At 27.1% G+C, this 13928-nt stretch overlaps 1 protein-coding gene across 1 annotated transcript in view; it reads right to left on the reverse strand.

Annotated features, from left to right (window-relative positions):
• Window positions 1-13928, reverse strand: part of LOC100203539 (myotubularin-related protein 13) — a 95095-nt gene that overhangs the window by 60820 nt on the left and 20347 nt on the right. Inside the window, exons 3-4 of the mRNA XM_065791595.1 lie at window positions 8829-9053; window positions 1856-2075 (exon numbers count right to left, since the gene is read on the reverse strand). Of these exons, the coding sequence (XP_065647667.1) occupies window positions 1856-2075; window positions 8829-9053 (445 nt within the window). The remainder of the gene's footprint in view (window positions 1-1855; window positions 2076-8828; window positions 9054-13928) is intronic.

A 13928-nucleotide genomic window follows, 5' to 3' on the forward strand; every position in this document is an offset into this window, starting at 1 on the left:
ACAACATACTTTACAAAAAATAGTAACAATGCTTAGTGTATCATCTAATAAAATTTAAGTTAGGCTTTTTGTCATCCACCATCCACCATGTAAGAATGGTACAAAACTATTGTATGCACTGTGAATGAGTTTAAAAAATTACAACTTTAAACCCTTATCTTTTTTTATAATATAAAAATTTTATAAATTATTAACATTTATTGCTCATTATTAAATTCTTGTTGTTATTATTACTATAAATATTATCAGTTTGTTGCCTTTTTTTATTTAATACCTGTAAATAGTGAACTTTTTATCTTTTTGTATTAGAAAGTAAGGTCAATGGGTCAACAGTAATCTGAAAGAACTTAATTGAATAATTTTTGAAATAATTATCTTTACTTTAATTTTTTTTAGAGAAAAGTTATTTAGGCATCAAACTTGGTAACCAGGATTAAAGTTGGACCCCTCATATTTGCATCATAACATTTTATTCTAGGCAACAACACATTAGTTACTCAGAAAATAAGTACAAAGTTTGCCAGACTCTAGAGCTACCTTAGTTTTTGAGATTCATGATTGGACCCTTCGAAAGAATGGGTCACTCAAGATACATTTTGTGCATTCACATCTTGAATTGTCCCCTTAAACCCAGGTTTAGTAATGACAAACTATGGGAAAAAATCCATCAAAATGTCTCAGTCATGGAAAAAAGATATAAAGACCAATATTATCAAAACATGTTCTTAGCAAGTGACCAATATTGTCAATAGACCTCAATATAAGATTGTCACAATATTGTTGACATTCTTATATTGATAACAACCCTCTCACTCTCGGAAAAAGTTCTAGTACATTGTAGTTAGACCTGGTTTATCTACCAAGCTTAAGACACTCTCCTATTATCATAAGGTTGCATCTTTTTCTTTTTTCTACAAATAATATCATGGTTGGAGCTTAAACAAGCTCTCATTTATAGTTAGATCAACCAAAACTCATTTTCACTTGGCTTGTCATTCAGCAAAGTCACATCCTTTTACTGTATTTTTTCATGCTTTAAAAATTTATTAATCATCTTGTTTTTTTCTTTGCACATCAAAAAAGCCCTCAAAACTCTAACCCATCTTTATGCTTGCCTTACTCATAAAATCTACAACTTTCTAAGTCCTTAGTTAACCATTTTTTTGTTCTTTAATGCTATCTTTTGTATTTTAGTAACTCATAACTTAATAGTGGTTGCTTTTAACCTTGTTGGAAGTAAAAAATATATATATATATATATTTATATATGTGCCAGTATTTAATAAATAGTAAATATATGCATTAATTTATAATATATAAACTATTATAAACTTTTTACTAGCCCCGGCTATAAACCCCTGCTAAACCTTATAATTTTGCTGGGGCCGGGTTTGGAAAAAGTCTCATTTTTAGCCAGGGCTGGGGCCCTGGTCACTTACTATATAATGTAAAATTTCTGTAAGGTTTTTATTTAAAATTGCAGCTGCAAAAAAAATACTAAGACTTTGTAGCACTTTTAGTTCCCTAGACCATAATAAAGACAGCCTAACATTACAGTTAAAATTATGCAATACAAAGACATTCAACATTATGCATGTATTTCATGTCATATGTGAAGTAGCGGTTGCTTTGTAAGCAAAAAGTAACAATTTCCATCCCACCACATTACTGGTAGCACCAGACTCAACTTTTTTTTTTGATTTAATCTTTAAGATTTCAGAAGAATAAGGTTGAAAGAGAATAACAAAAATTATAGACCCATTTTAAAAAAATTAGTATAAAAAACCCCTTAGCCTAAGGGAGATAAAAACAGTAAACAAATAACAGAGGAGATTTAAATTGCTATAAAACAAACCTAGCTGGTTAAACAGTACAGCAACAGATTCGTGGGTGGAAGGCAGATCTTTTGAAAGTGGTGGTTGTAGAACTTGACTGTCGCCACCACCAATAGAAAACATTAGTTTTGGACCACCAGGAGGAGGCACATGAACAAATCCTAACATACAACCTATCATTTTTTCTAGTATTTCAGACTTGCCATTTAAAAAACCAGCAAGAATAGTCAATAAACAGTTCTAAATAAATAACAATTTTTTAATAAAAATATAGATTAATACTTATAAAATATTTTTGGAAAAAATTCTTTTTTATTGTAATCCTGTTATTTAAATACAATAAAAATGAAATTAAAATAAAAATCACATTAAAAATTTCAACCAAAATTAAATTGTTATCATAGTAAAATAAGTCTAAAGCTTGGAATGAGGAATATTTAAGTTAAGATCTTCTTTCTAACCAGATGTATAAATGTAATCATGATAATATAAGAGCACTATATAAAGTATGGAATAAAAATAGAGTTCACAGTTGTCTTACATTTACTGATAGAATTTATGAATCAAAACTACACACCAGCCATGTTATAAAACAAAAAACAACTAAACAAAATAATAATAATAATAACAATAAAAACAACAATAATTTGAATTCACAAAAATAAAAATAATCTTTACAGCAAAACTTTAAGTTGCAGAACTGCAGGACTTGACAGAAAATAATACTTTTAAAATATTCTAAAAATCCAGAACTCTAGAGTCCAGATCAAAATTAAAGATACTTAAATCAAATCTATCGATTATTGGTGAATGAAACTTGTATTCACTCATTTAGTCTAGAAAAATATGGTAATCAAATTTCAAAGTTGAATGTCATTATAAATTTTATAATAGAGTTTTATTATTTCCATAAAGCATATCTTTTTTTAGTTATTTTGAACCAACTTTAATAAATTTAAAATTTAATAAGAATTTAAATTGTAAAGAATATTATTAATTTCACTAGAAAAGTGCTAGAAAAAAGCAACACGTTGTATTGTTTGAACACTGTTTCAAAACTCAAAAACCATAAAAGTTTTGGAATTTAGTTGAAAATTTACTAAATTCCATACTAAACATTTGTCTTCAACCAAGAAATGAACAAAAAAGTGTCTACATTATGACTATTTTCTTACTTAAAACTGATAGATTAATAAACATTTTATTATAAAGAGAATAAATGTTTGAAAATATATGTTTTAAACAAACAGTTTATCTTTTATAATGACATGGATAATTTACCGAATTTCTAAAGACATGTTGTTCATTTTGATTAGAAATGTCCGCCACACACTTAACAGCATTAATAGGAGTTTTTTTTTTTTTTAGATTATTTACCTCCCCTAGGCCCGAGGGGGGCCACTACAGTCGAGGAGGCTACTCATTTTTTTTGTGTGTTTTATTTTTTATTTTTTTTTTAGTTGTTATTCGTGGTGCAACCCTCTCTCAACTTTTTTTTTAGTTGTTATTCGTGGTGCAACCCTCTCTCAACTTTTTTTTTAGTTGTTATTCGTGGTGCAACCCTCTCTCAACTTTTTAACTAGCAAGGCCGCTGCCTAGAGAAACTAAGTTGAGCGCGGTACTTCCAGGGATGTGGTGGGAGTTGAGTTGGTTGCTTTAAAAATAATGCTTTGAATTTTTTAATTTATCATTGTTAAATTTATGTTGTACTTCAACTTCTTTGAAGTACAAAATAAATTTGTACTGTCCTATAATAGAATTTATTTTATTTTACTTTATTTTGATTTAAACATTTAAATTTAAAATGCTTAAACAGAAAATTTAATAGCTTAAAAATGTAATTGATGGGTAATTCCATATGAAATCATCCAAAAATCTTAGAATTTGTTCATTTTTACCTCACTTGCAGTCCATATTAAAAAAATAATAACTGCAAAAATTTTAGTTAAAAATACACATGGGTTCCAGAGATATCATCAGTTAAAATAATGCTGACTTTAGTGATTATCTGAAGCGACTACAAAGCAACTTTGACATATAGTATCTTCATAATAGCTTGAGGAAGTTTCCTAAAATTTGGTACCCCAATAGATTTTTACTTGCGGAATCCAAAAAGAGCACCCTCAAGACTCGATTGTCTCAGGAAATGCCTTGTTTATCCAATTTTGTTCAAAATTATTGACTTGTAAATTCATGATTTTTGGAGGTAAAATGAAGGCCCAAAATCCCAAATAAAAAGTTTGATTGTATATCATTATTTTATCTTAGGTCTACTGAAAAAAATTAAATTCATCAATTGTCTTTCTAATACTTGATCAAAATTTGCATTTAAAAATTGTGTCTTTTTAGAAAAATTTAAATTTTGTAACAAACACAATTGAAATATCACAAAAAACATCAAATAGTGTTGTATATTGACTAGTTTATGACGTTTAAAGTCATAGGCCAAGGGAGGGCCAGGGGGTCTCTGACCAACTCTGCCTCTCTCCCCAATCCCCTGTTGTTTTTTAAAAAAAAATGCATTAAATGATATTGTAATAAATGATTATTAAAATTCAATTTAAAAACATAATTTTTTTTTTAGTTTAAGTTTCAGAAACAATTTTTTTTCATTAGTTCAATTCAAATCGGTGAATGCTTACTTCTTATTACATCAAAAACAAGCAAAAGTTTTTTTTTGTTTTTTTTTAAAGGTTGTACTTTACTTGTTTGTATTTTCTTAAAGAATGATTGAGAATTTTATTGTTTTTATATTTTTTTGGCAGGTAATATTATAAATAATAAACAAATTTAATATGGAGAAATGTGACATTTAAAAAAGTCTTAACATTCATTGCCACAAAACTGGATTTTCTAGAAAACAAGGTTTTGTTCAATTCAAAGATCTTTCTTGTGAAAAACAAGAAGAAATAATATGGTGAGCAAATTTAAAAGAAAAATATTGTTTAATAAGAATTATGTTGTTATCATGAGCAATTCTATGAAAAATATTTTGAGAGAAAAATTACAAAGTGTTGCAATCCTTTTGGAAAACACAAGGAAAGTAAAAAAATTGCTATAAAAGGTAATCTAACATTAATTACAACAGAACTGATATAGAAATTAAATGAAAAACATTTTATTTATAAAAAATTTTATATTTCAGTTATTTTAAAAACTTAAAACTAAATTTGTTTCTTAGGTAATATAAAGATTTTCCTGGACTTAGCAAAAATTTTACAACAAAATAATGTTTATGTAACCCCAAGTTGGAAATTCTGCAGTAAATGTTACAAAAAAAGCAGTAGAAACAGATAAAGATTTAAATTCACAGGAGGAATGGGAATCAAAAAGTGAGAAAAAAAATTAAGTTAGATAGCAATATGCTTGGAATTTCACCAGTCAAACTAAAAAGTCTTTCAAAACACAGTAAATTGCCTGCAGCAAAACAAAAGTTTGAGAACACTATTGACAGAGTTGCAAAAATGGTCTCATTAGCATATAACATTAAAGAAACTTCTTTAACAACAGAAATAAAAAGCCCCATTTCAAACAACAACATTAACAATGACCATGATCTAGACATTATAATGTATGAAATAAATAAAAAAATTTCAGAGACTGACTCTTATCGCCATAAGGTGCAAATGTTAACACTCGCACCAAAATCATGGCCACGTAGAAAGATATCAAGCTACTTTGAAGTGTCTGAGTATTTTGTTCGAACTGCAAGAAAAGTTAAAAATGAGCATGGAATTCTATCATTGCCTGAAAAAAAAATTGAAAATTCACTTTCATCAGAAACAGTTAATTTAGTGATTAACTTTTATCAAAGTGATGAATTTTCAAGAATTTTGTAAGTCTTAAGAAAAACCAACATGTTCAAAAAAGATTATTGCTACTCAATCTTAATGAATTACATGTTGCATTTAAAAAAGACTACCTTTACATCATAGCCAGTTTATCAAAGTTTTGTACTCTTAAACCTAAATGGTGCATTACAACTAATGCATCAGGTACTTATAATGTATGTGTATGCATACATCACCAAAATACAAAATTTCTCAATGATGCTATTATGTGGAATAAAAGTTATAAAGATTTCATGGCATTGATTGTTTGTTTGCTTAAAATGCAGAATGTATGTTGCATCGATGTAACCAATGCCCTAGTATTGAAACATTAAAAAGTTTTTTGGTGCAGGAGTTGATGGAACATGAGCTCGAAGAAGGCGTAGCTTTCAAGCAAAGGCAGAGTACCGATCGTACTACACTACTATTACAATCTTTGCCACTAGATGAATTTACTGATTTATTTTGTGACAGCATTGAAAACCTTACCACTATCATTTATTGCAAAAACAAAAAGTAGATACTTGAAAAACTGTTAAGAAAATCTTAACCAAAACGAATGCTTAATTTTAGTAGATTTTGCTGAAAATTATTAATATGTTGTTCAGGATGAGGTTCAAAGTTATCACTGGAGTAAAAGTCAATGTTCACTTTTTACAATTGTATTTTATTTTATAGAAAAAAAGTTCTCAAACACAAATCTTTTTGCTACCTTTGAGAAGACGTTGATCATGACACAGGATTTATCTACAAGACTCAGGAAGATATAACTAGATATATCAAAGAAAACCTACCTGATGTATCAAGTGTGAAATACTTTTCCAATGTTTGTGCAGCACAATTTAAAAATTTTAAAAACTTTATCAATCTTTGTCATCACAGTAAAGACTTTGATTTAAATGCTGAATGGGTATTTTTTGCTACCAGTCATGGTAAACCCCCCTGTGATGGTATTGGTGGGACTGTTAAAAGAGTAGTATGTCAAGAAAGTCTAAAACAAATACCTACTGGGCAGATTTTAGATGTTAATTTAATGTACTTCTTTTGTAAAACCAAGATAAATGGAATTTGTTTTAAATTATTTTCTAAAGATGAAATCGACCAAACATAAGCACAATTAGAAAAAAGATATTTAGGTGGAAGAACAGTTCCTGGCACAAGGACGTATCATCATTTTATTCCAATTACTTCAAACATTATAAGTTATAAAAAAACAAGTATTGATACATGTATTGAAATATTTGATATCATTTCAAAAAGCAAACATAATAAAAAGATTTCATTAAACATTAAAAAAATGGATTATATTGCATGTTTTTATGACGGATTTTGGTGGGTAGAGATTGCTGAAGATGTAAGTGAGCTTGATATAAAAGTCAGATTCATGCATCCACATGGACCAGGTAAAAACTTTTTTGGCCAATGAGAAATGACAAGTGCTAAGTGCTTAACTCTGAAGTTATATGCCTAATTTCTACACCCACAACATCAGGTCGTACGTACAACATCTGATTTAGAATAGGAGAATATAAGCAATTGGTTACAAAAAAAATTAAATGCATTTAAAATAATTTTGTTGTAATTTTATTTACCTATTTTGCATTTAGAATTTGTCTTTCTTTTTTTTTTTCTTTCAAATCCTTGGAGAAGGAGGAGGGGGATTTAAATAAATCCCACAGTCCATCTTTTTATGTCAATGACTATATTAGTATTAATCTACTAAATAATCCCATAAAGATATTGATTGTTAAAATGTATTAAAAAACATTTCAATATTTTTGGTTTTAAAATTTATGATTTTTAAAATTGTAAATAAGCTTTGGTGCTTACTTTGAAATAAGAGTTAAATAATGAAAAAAAATTGTTTCTCAAACTTAAACTAAAAAAAAAAATTATGTTTTTAAATTGAATTTTAATAATCATTTATTACAATATCATTTAATGCATTTTTTTTTAAAAAACAACAGGGGATTGGGGAGAGAGGCAGAGTTGGTCAGAGACCCCCTGGCCCTCCCTTGGCCTATGACTTTAAACATCATAAACTGGTCAATATACAACACTATTTGATGTTTTTTGTGATATTTCAATTGTGTTTGTTACAAAATTTAAATTTTTCTAAAAAGACACAATTTTTAAATGCAAATTTTGATCAAGTATTAGAAAGACAATTGATGAATCTAATTTTTTTCAGTAGACCTAAGATAAAATAATGATATACAATCAAACTTTTTATTTGGGATTTTGGGCCTTCATTTTACCTCCAAAAATCATGAATTTACAAGTCAATAATTTTGAACAAAATTGGATAAACAAGGCATTTCCTGAGACAATCGAGTCTTGAGGGTGCTCTTTTTGGATTCCGCAAGTAAAAATCTATTGGGGTACCAAATTTTAGGAAACTTCCTCAAGCTATTATGAAGATACTATATGTCAAAGTTGCTTTGTAGTCGCTTCAGATAATCACTAAAGTCAGCATTATTTTAACTGATGATATCTCTGGAACCCATGTGTATTTTTAACTAAAATTTTTGCAGTTATTATTTTTTTAATATGGACTGCAAGTGAGGTAAAAATGAACAAATTCTGAGATTTAAGGGTTTCATGGTCTGGATGATTTCATATGGAATGATCTTAATACTATAAAAATTAAAAATCATTAAATATTGTGGTCTTCATGACTTATTACTGTTCAAGATTTTATGTGACTCACTTTTGTAAAAAAAAAAAAATAATTAAATAGTCATAACAGAAATTCAATATTTGTGTCAATATTTGTTTCACAAAAATATGAATTTTTTTTTATGATTGTTTTAACAGTTTGGAGAATTTACAGATAGTAAAACAAACACATTATTCAACATGGAAACACTAGCTTAGCTTTAGCTACCTTTATCTTTTTTTCTCTATTTTCCAAAAAGAGAAAAAAAAAAGGTTGTTTATATTTTTTAAAGCTTACATCCAAAAACAATGGATACAAATTTATTTTATACCAAAAGATAAAATGTTTTCTTTTGGCTCATGAAATATAACTAAAAGGTTTTATCTCCGCGCCACTGCTAGAATAATTATTTCTACAGTTATACAAAAGTACATACAAAATTTGTATCAGACAGTATATTTAATATACTGTCTAATAATAAGTGATAAGTTATAATTTTCTTACCTTAAGTGTATTGAAATACTTATTTCTTGACACCAAGCATAAACATTTTGGAATGTAACATATTTTATCAGAAAGATGATCATTTGACGTATCAACAGATATTCCTTCATAAAATGTCAAACAAGCTAGATAATTAGACTTTCCCTCAATATCAGTAAGGATTGCAACATAAAAAGTTGGAGGAAGATTTTTAACAGATGAAAACCATCCTCCTGGCTGGCAAAACTAAAAAAAAAGATCATCTGGTTATGTGTGTGTATTTGTGTCTAATCTACATTATATCACTATATATATATAATATCCATACTTGTTGGAAGATCAGCTTCCAACAGGTATAGATTTTGTTACATGCACATTTTATAGACTTGTAACAGAGATGTACACTCGTGGTCACTCGACGGTAACAGTCAACCAAATTTTGTGAAAGTCAACTAAAAATATTCCTTTGATGCGATAAATTTGCCCAAAAGGGTGGCTATTGATTTTTTTTAGCAGTTCTAGGTTGCTTTTATTTTTTTAAATTCAAGAACTCAATAAAAAGAAAAATAACTATCTAAAGTAATAATAAAACTATATTTTGAAAGTCACAAAGTGTCAAAGTGAAAGTGTCAAAGTTTGTTTCACAAAAATTTTTATCATTTAAACAAAAATTCTATTTTATTTTTATTTTTTTTTACAAATTTTATTTAAGGATTTAGAGATAAAGTAATAGAAATAATTTAAAAAGTCAAAAACATTTAGTTTAGGCTTAGACAGGAATGGCGTGTGATTAAGCGCTATTCCTGACCAAGCCACAAAAAAAAACATTTTTCTGACCTAAATGGTTTTTTTTTTTTTAACTTGACCACAACTTTTTATATGTTTTAGAAATGATTTTAGAAATGCGCTGAAAAAAGAAACGATAAGCTAAACTTAAACTAGGAAGAAAATTAAAAAATAATAATAAAGAAAAAAGAAAATAATTCTTTACGAAAAAGAAATATAAGCACTAAAATAAGACACAAAAAACTCAAAGCAAAAATTACTTTTTGTTACATTTTTAATTGTGTTGGAAATAAATTACTTTAAAACTTATCCTTTGAAACGTTTTATTAAAGTTAGGCAAAACGCTTTTACAAATTACTTTTAATTATTGTTTAATGAATAAACAAATTTTTAAAGTGTATAAATATTTACTTTTTCCAAAAAGTTGCACAAAAAAAAAATGTTTAAAAAAATAACGTAGTCTTTTTTAAATAGTAATTTTTAATCATTTCATGCTCTGATAAGTAAGTCAAATTAAAGTTAAATATAACAATTTTGGTTAATTTACACAAAATATGTTTATTTGAAACAATTGTTATAATTAATTCTTTATTTTATTTAAAGTGTATAAAATAAAAAATTTAGAAAAGATCAACAATTAAAAGTAAATAATTTTTTAAATTGCATTTAAATTGTTAAAACATTAAAACAGCTGTGGTCAAATAGTAAAAAAAATAAATATAAGCATGGTCAAATACAGCGTGTGATCACGCGCCATTCCTGTCCAAACCTGTTAGTTAAGAAAAAACTTTTTTGTAAAATGTAAACATTGAAAGCATTCGATTAGGCAAAAACCTTTTTTTTTGAATTTTTAAATTATCTTTAAATATCATTTATGTGACGCTTATTCAGAAAATATTAAGTTGTAAAAAAGAGCATTTAAACGCAACTGAGAATTTTTTAAAGAAACAAATTGTTTATTTAAAAAAAATTTAATTTGAAAAGACATTAAATTAAATGATTTTAAAAATTTTAAATTACTTATGAAAGAATGTAAAATAGTAAAATGTAAAATTTAGTTTCAAATAAATGTTAAATATTTCCTTTTATTAAAGAAGTTTTTTTCTTATCGTCTGATTTCATTACATAAATATGTCTTTCCATCATAGATTGTCATAGATTATAATATGCGAAAGCAAATTACAACTTTTAAAAAAAAAAGAGAAGGGCTTTTGTTTAAAAGAATTCTTTTCACTAATGTATTTAAAATTTTTTGTTTCTTATCAATTCAATATCGTGTTAAGTTCTTTTGACGTAATACATTTATGAACATTAATTACGTTTACAGATATCTTATTGGCAACTGATAAAATCTATAAATTGTTTATAATCTTTATTGAAAAAACTACATTAAACACGTAAAAATTAAAATAAATAAATAAATTTACAAAATATATAAAACTAGACCTGATCTGAAAAATAAAAAAAATAAAATTGTTTCTTCTAAGATTTAACAAACCATATTAACTTTGAAAGTTAATTTTAAAAAAGTCTTTAAGGTATTAAATTTGAAGAAAGTGATTAGAACTGACAAAATAAGATCAGAGAAAGTGAAGTTTGAGAACTTCATGTTTCTTTAAAAAGAAAGAAAGTTAATTACAGAAACAGGAAATGTTGATTAGAAGGTTTCATCATTAATACTTAACAATTAAAAGTTGTGATATTTTTATTACCAATCATTTCAGTTGAAACTGTTTTAAGCATGGCAACTTAAAGTATCACAAAGAAAAATAGACCAAGGCAAAGAAAAATTGATGAACAACTTTGTCAAATAACTTTATGTTTTAAATAAGTTTTGTGAGCTTGAAAATATTAGTATAGTATCATATTAGAGTATTATAGTAGTATACTAAACTGTTGGGTTTTTTATTGACAAAATGTCAAGATTTGGTGACTTTTGATACAAATGAGTTGTAATAAATAAAGTTGTAATAATAATTCATCAACAGTTTTGAAGGAAGTTTAACTTTTAAAGCTAGTTTAAGTTGATGGTTAAAGCAGGGTACAATTTCCAGCCAAGGCAAACCTTCTTTTAGTAATACACCAAACTGGCGTAAATTCCTAGATTAACATTTGCTCCATCAAGATTTACACCTAATAGATGTTCATAAACATCGGTAAACGCCAACTCTTGCAAATACATCCATTATACATTTTTTAATCCAAGTGCATTAGAATTCTCTGCTGTTTCAAGAGATAAAAATTCTACATTTGAGCATTTATTTTTTAAATAAAAAATATAAACTAATTCCTGCTCACACACCACTGAATCTGTGCTTCCGTCACTGAGATCGCAGTAAAATCTACAATTTTTTAAACATTTAATTTATTATTTTTAAATATGATGCCAATATAGTCTGCAAATGTTGCAGCTGCATGGTCGTTACCATAAGAATTATAGATCCTATTTTTTCTCTCTAAAGCAATGAAATGAGTACAGTCTGTAAAGAGACACACTCATTTTGCAAAGTAATGCGATATAAAACTTTTTCCGTAAGGATTCAGGGTCTTTTGCAGCCATTTTACATAAACCGCTCCCAATTGGAATACTATGAATAACATGCTCAGAAATTGACACCAAACTTAATGTTGTTGTCAATGAATTTGAGTGGCCTCTTTCTGTTGAGCACACCTTAAATGCCAGGTAATTGTTTTTTATTGATACTGTGCTGGTTTGATCCAAGCCAAGAAAACAACTTGTTTGATTTATCCGCTTTTCGAATCATTTACATAAGCTGATTACATTGAGCCCATTTAAATCACACTCCAACTCATAATTATTATGTCTCTCCCGCTTCTTGACTGTGGATAGTTTACTCCTATGGTCCTTATTTGCATCCATTTATTGATCAAATTTAAAATAAGTAAATTTATTAATGAAGTGTTTTTTTATCACTTATAAGCTGTTTGAATTGCACTGACACTATTCTTGATTTAAACAACAATAAAAAAAAATGGCCATAAACTGTTTATAATTGAATGAGCAATATTGGAATAAAGCCCTAGGGTAGAGAAATTTACTTTTTAATTGATTACCTTTTTTGTCTTTTTAATATCTTTGGAATTGAGTTTAGGTTGCGAAATTTGCTTTTCAATCAATTAAACTTTTCTTCTTTACTTTATCGTTTCTTTGTTAAAATTATTTGTTAAGATTTAAGAATCTATTTTCTAATTCTTTTTTTTTTTTTGCTTTTTTTTATGACTTTATTTAAAGTATTTTTAATTTACTTTTTTCTGAATCTGAGTATTTTTGCAAAATGACTTTGATACTTTCATTAAAACTTTCATTTTTAATGAAAGTATTAAAGTCATGACAAAAATTAGAATATATCTTTCAAAACTAAATAAAAAATAATGTTTTTCTAAAGAGGAATATGAAAAAATATATTGAAGTGATCCTATCCCACCTTGTATGTATAGAGTAATCAAAGCTCATAAACCTGAAAAATTGTACCCTATGAGAATAATTGCTTCTAACTTTAGCACACCTAATTATGGAATATCATAATTCTTAGTTAAGACAATATAACCAGTCTTAAACGAAAATCCTATACAATTAAAAAACTCTTTCGACTTTATAAAAAAAAGCAGAAAGTTGGAATATTGCCAACGATAAGATTTAGATATCTTTTGATGTTGCATATCTGTACCCGTCAATTCTGTTAAAATAAGCCACTCATATACTTTTATAACAATTAAATAACAGTTTATCATATGAAAAACTTAACAAAACTAAGTATACCTGGAACAAAAAAACTCATAAAACTTTGCTTATATCAATATTACTTTTATTAGAACAATGAGATTCATGTAATGGAGAACTCAGGTCCAATCAGACTTTCTTTCATGGTGGTTCTTGCGGAATCTTTTCTACAATTCCACGAAAATAATGCAATTAAAATGGCATTAAGGATAGTTCCTAAAAGTTAATCTAAAATCATTTTTACGATACATTGACGATAATAAGATTTCCATCAAGGAATCTTTTCTATAATTCCATGAAAATAATGCAATTAAAATGGCATTGACAATAAATCCTGCACTCAATCTAAAATCATTTTTATGATACATTGAAGATTTCCTAACATCAAAGCAAGATTTCCGAAATCCACAAAAAAAAGAAAAGAAAACCTTATCAATCTACATTAGCATTTCATAAAACCTTTTGCAAAGAAGATATTATTTGGAAAAAAACAAGAACATTAAAGGTAGAAAATAAAAAATTTGAAAGAAAAATTAGGGAGACACTAGAAATACAAAACAACATGTGCTCTGTGCAAAATGGCAGGATTAATC

This window comes from Hydra vulgaris, chromosome 02, assembly GCF_038396675.1.
Source record: "Hydra vulgaris chromosome 02, alternate assembly HydraT2T_AEP".
NCBI classification, from domain to species: Eukaryota; Metazoa; Cnidaria; class Hydrozoa; order Anthoathecata; family Hydridae; genus Hydra; species Hydra vulgaris.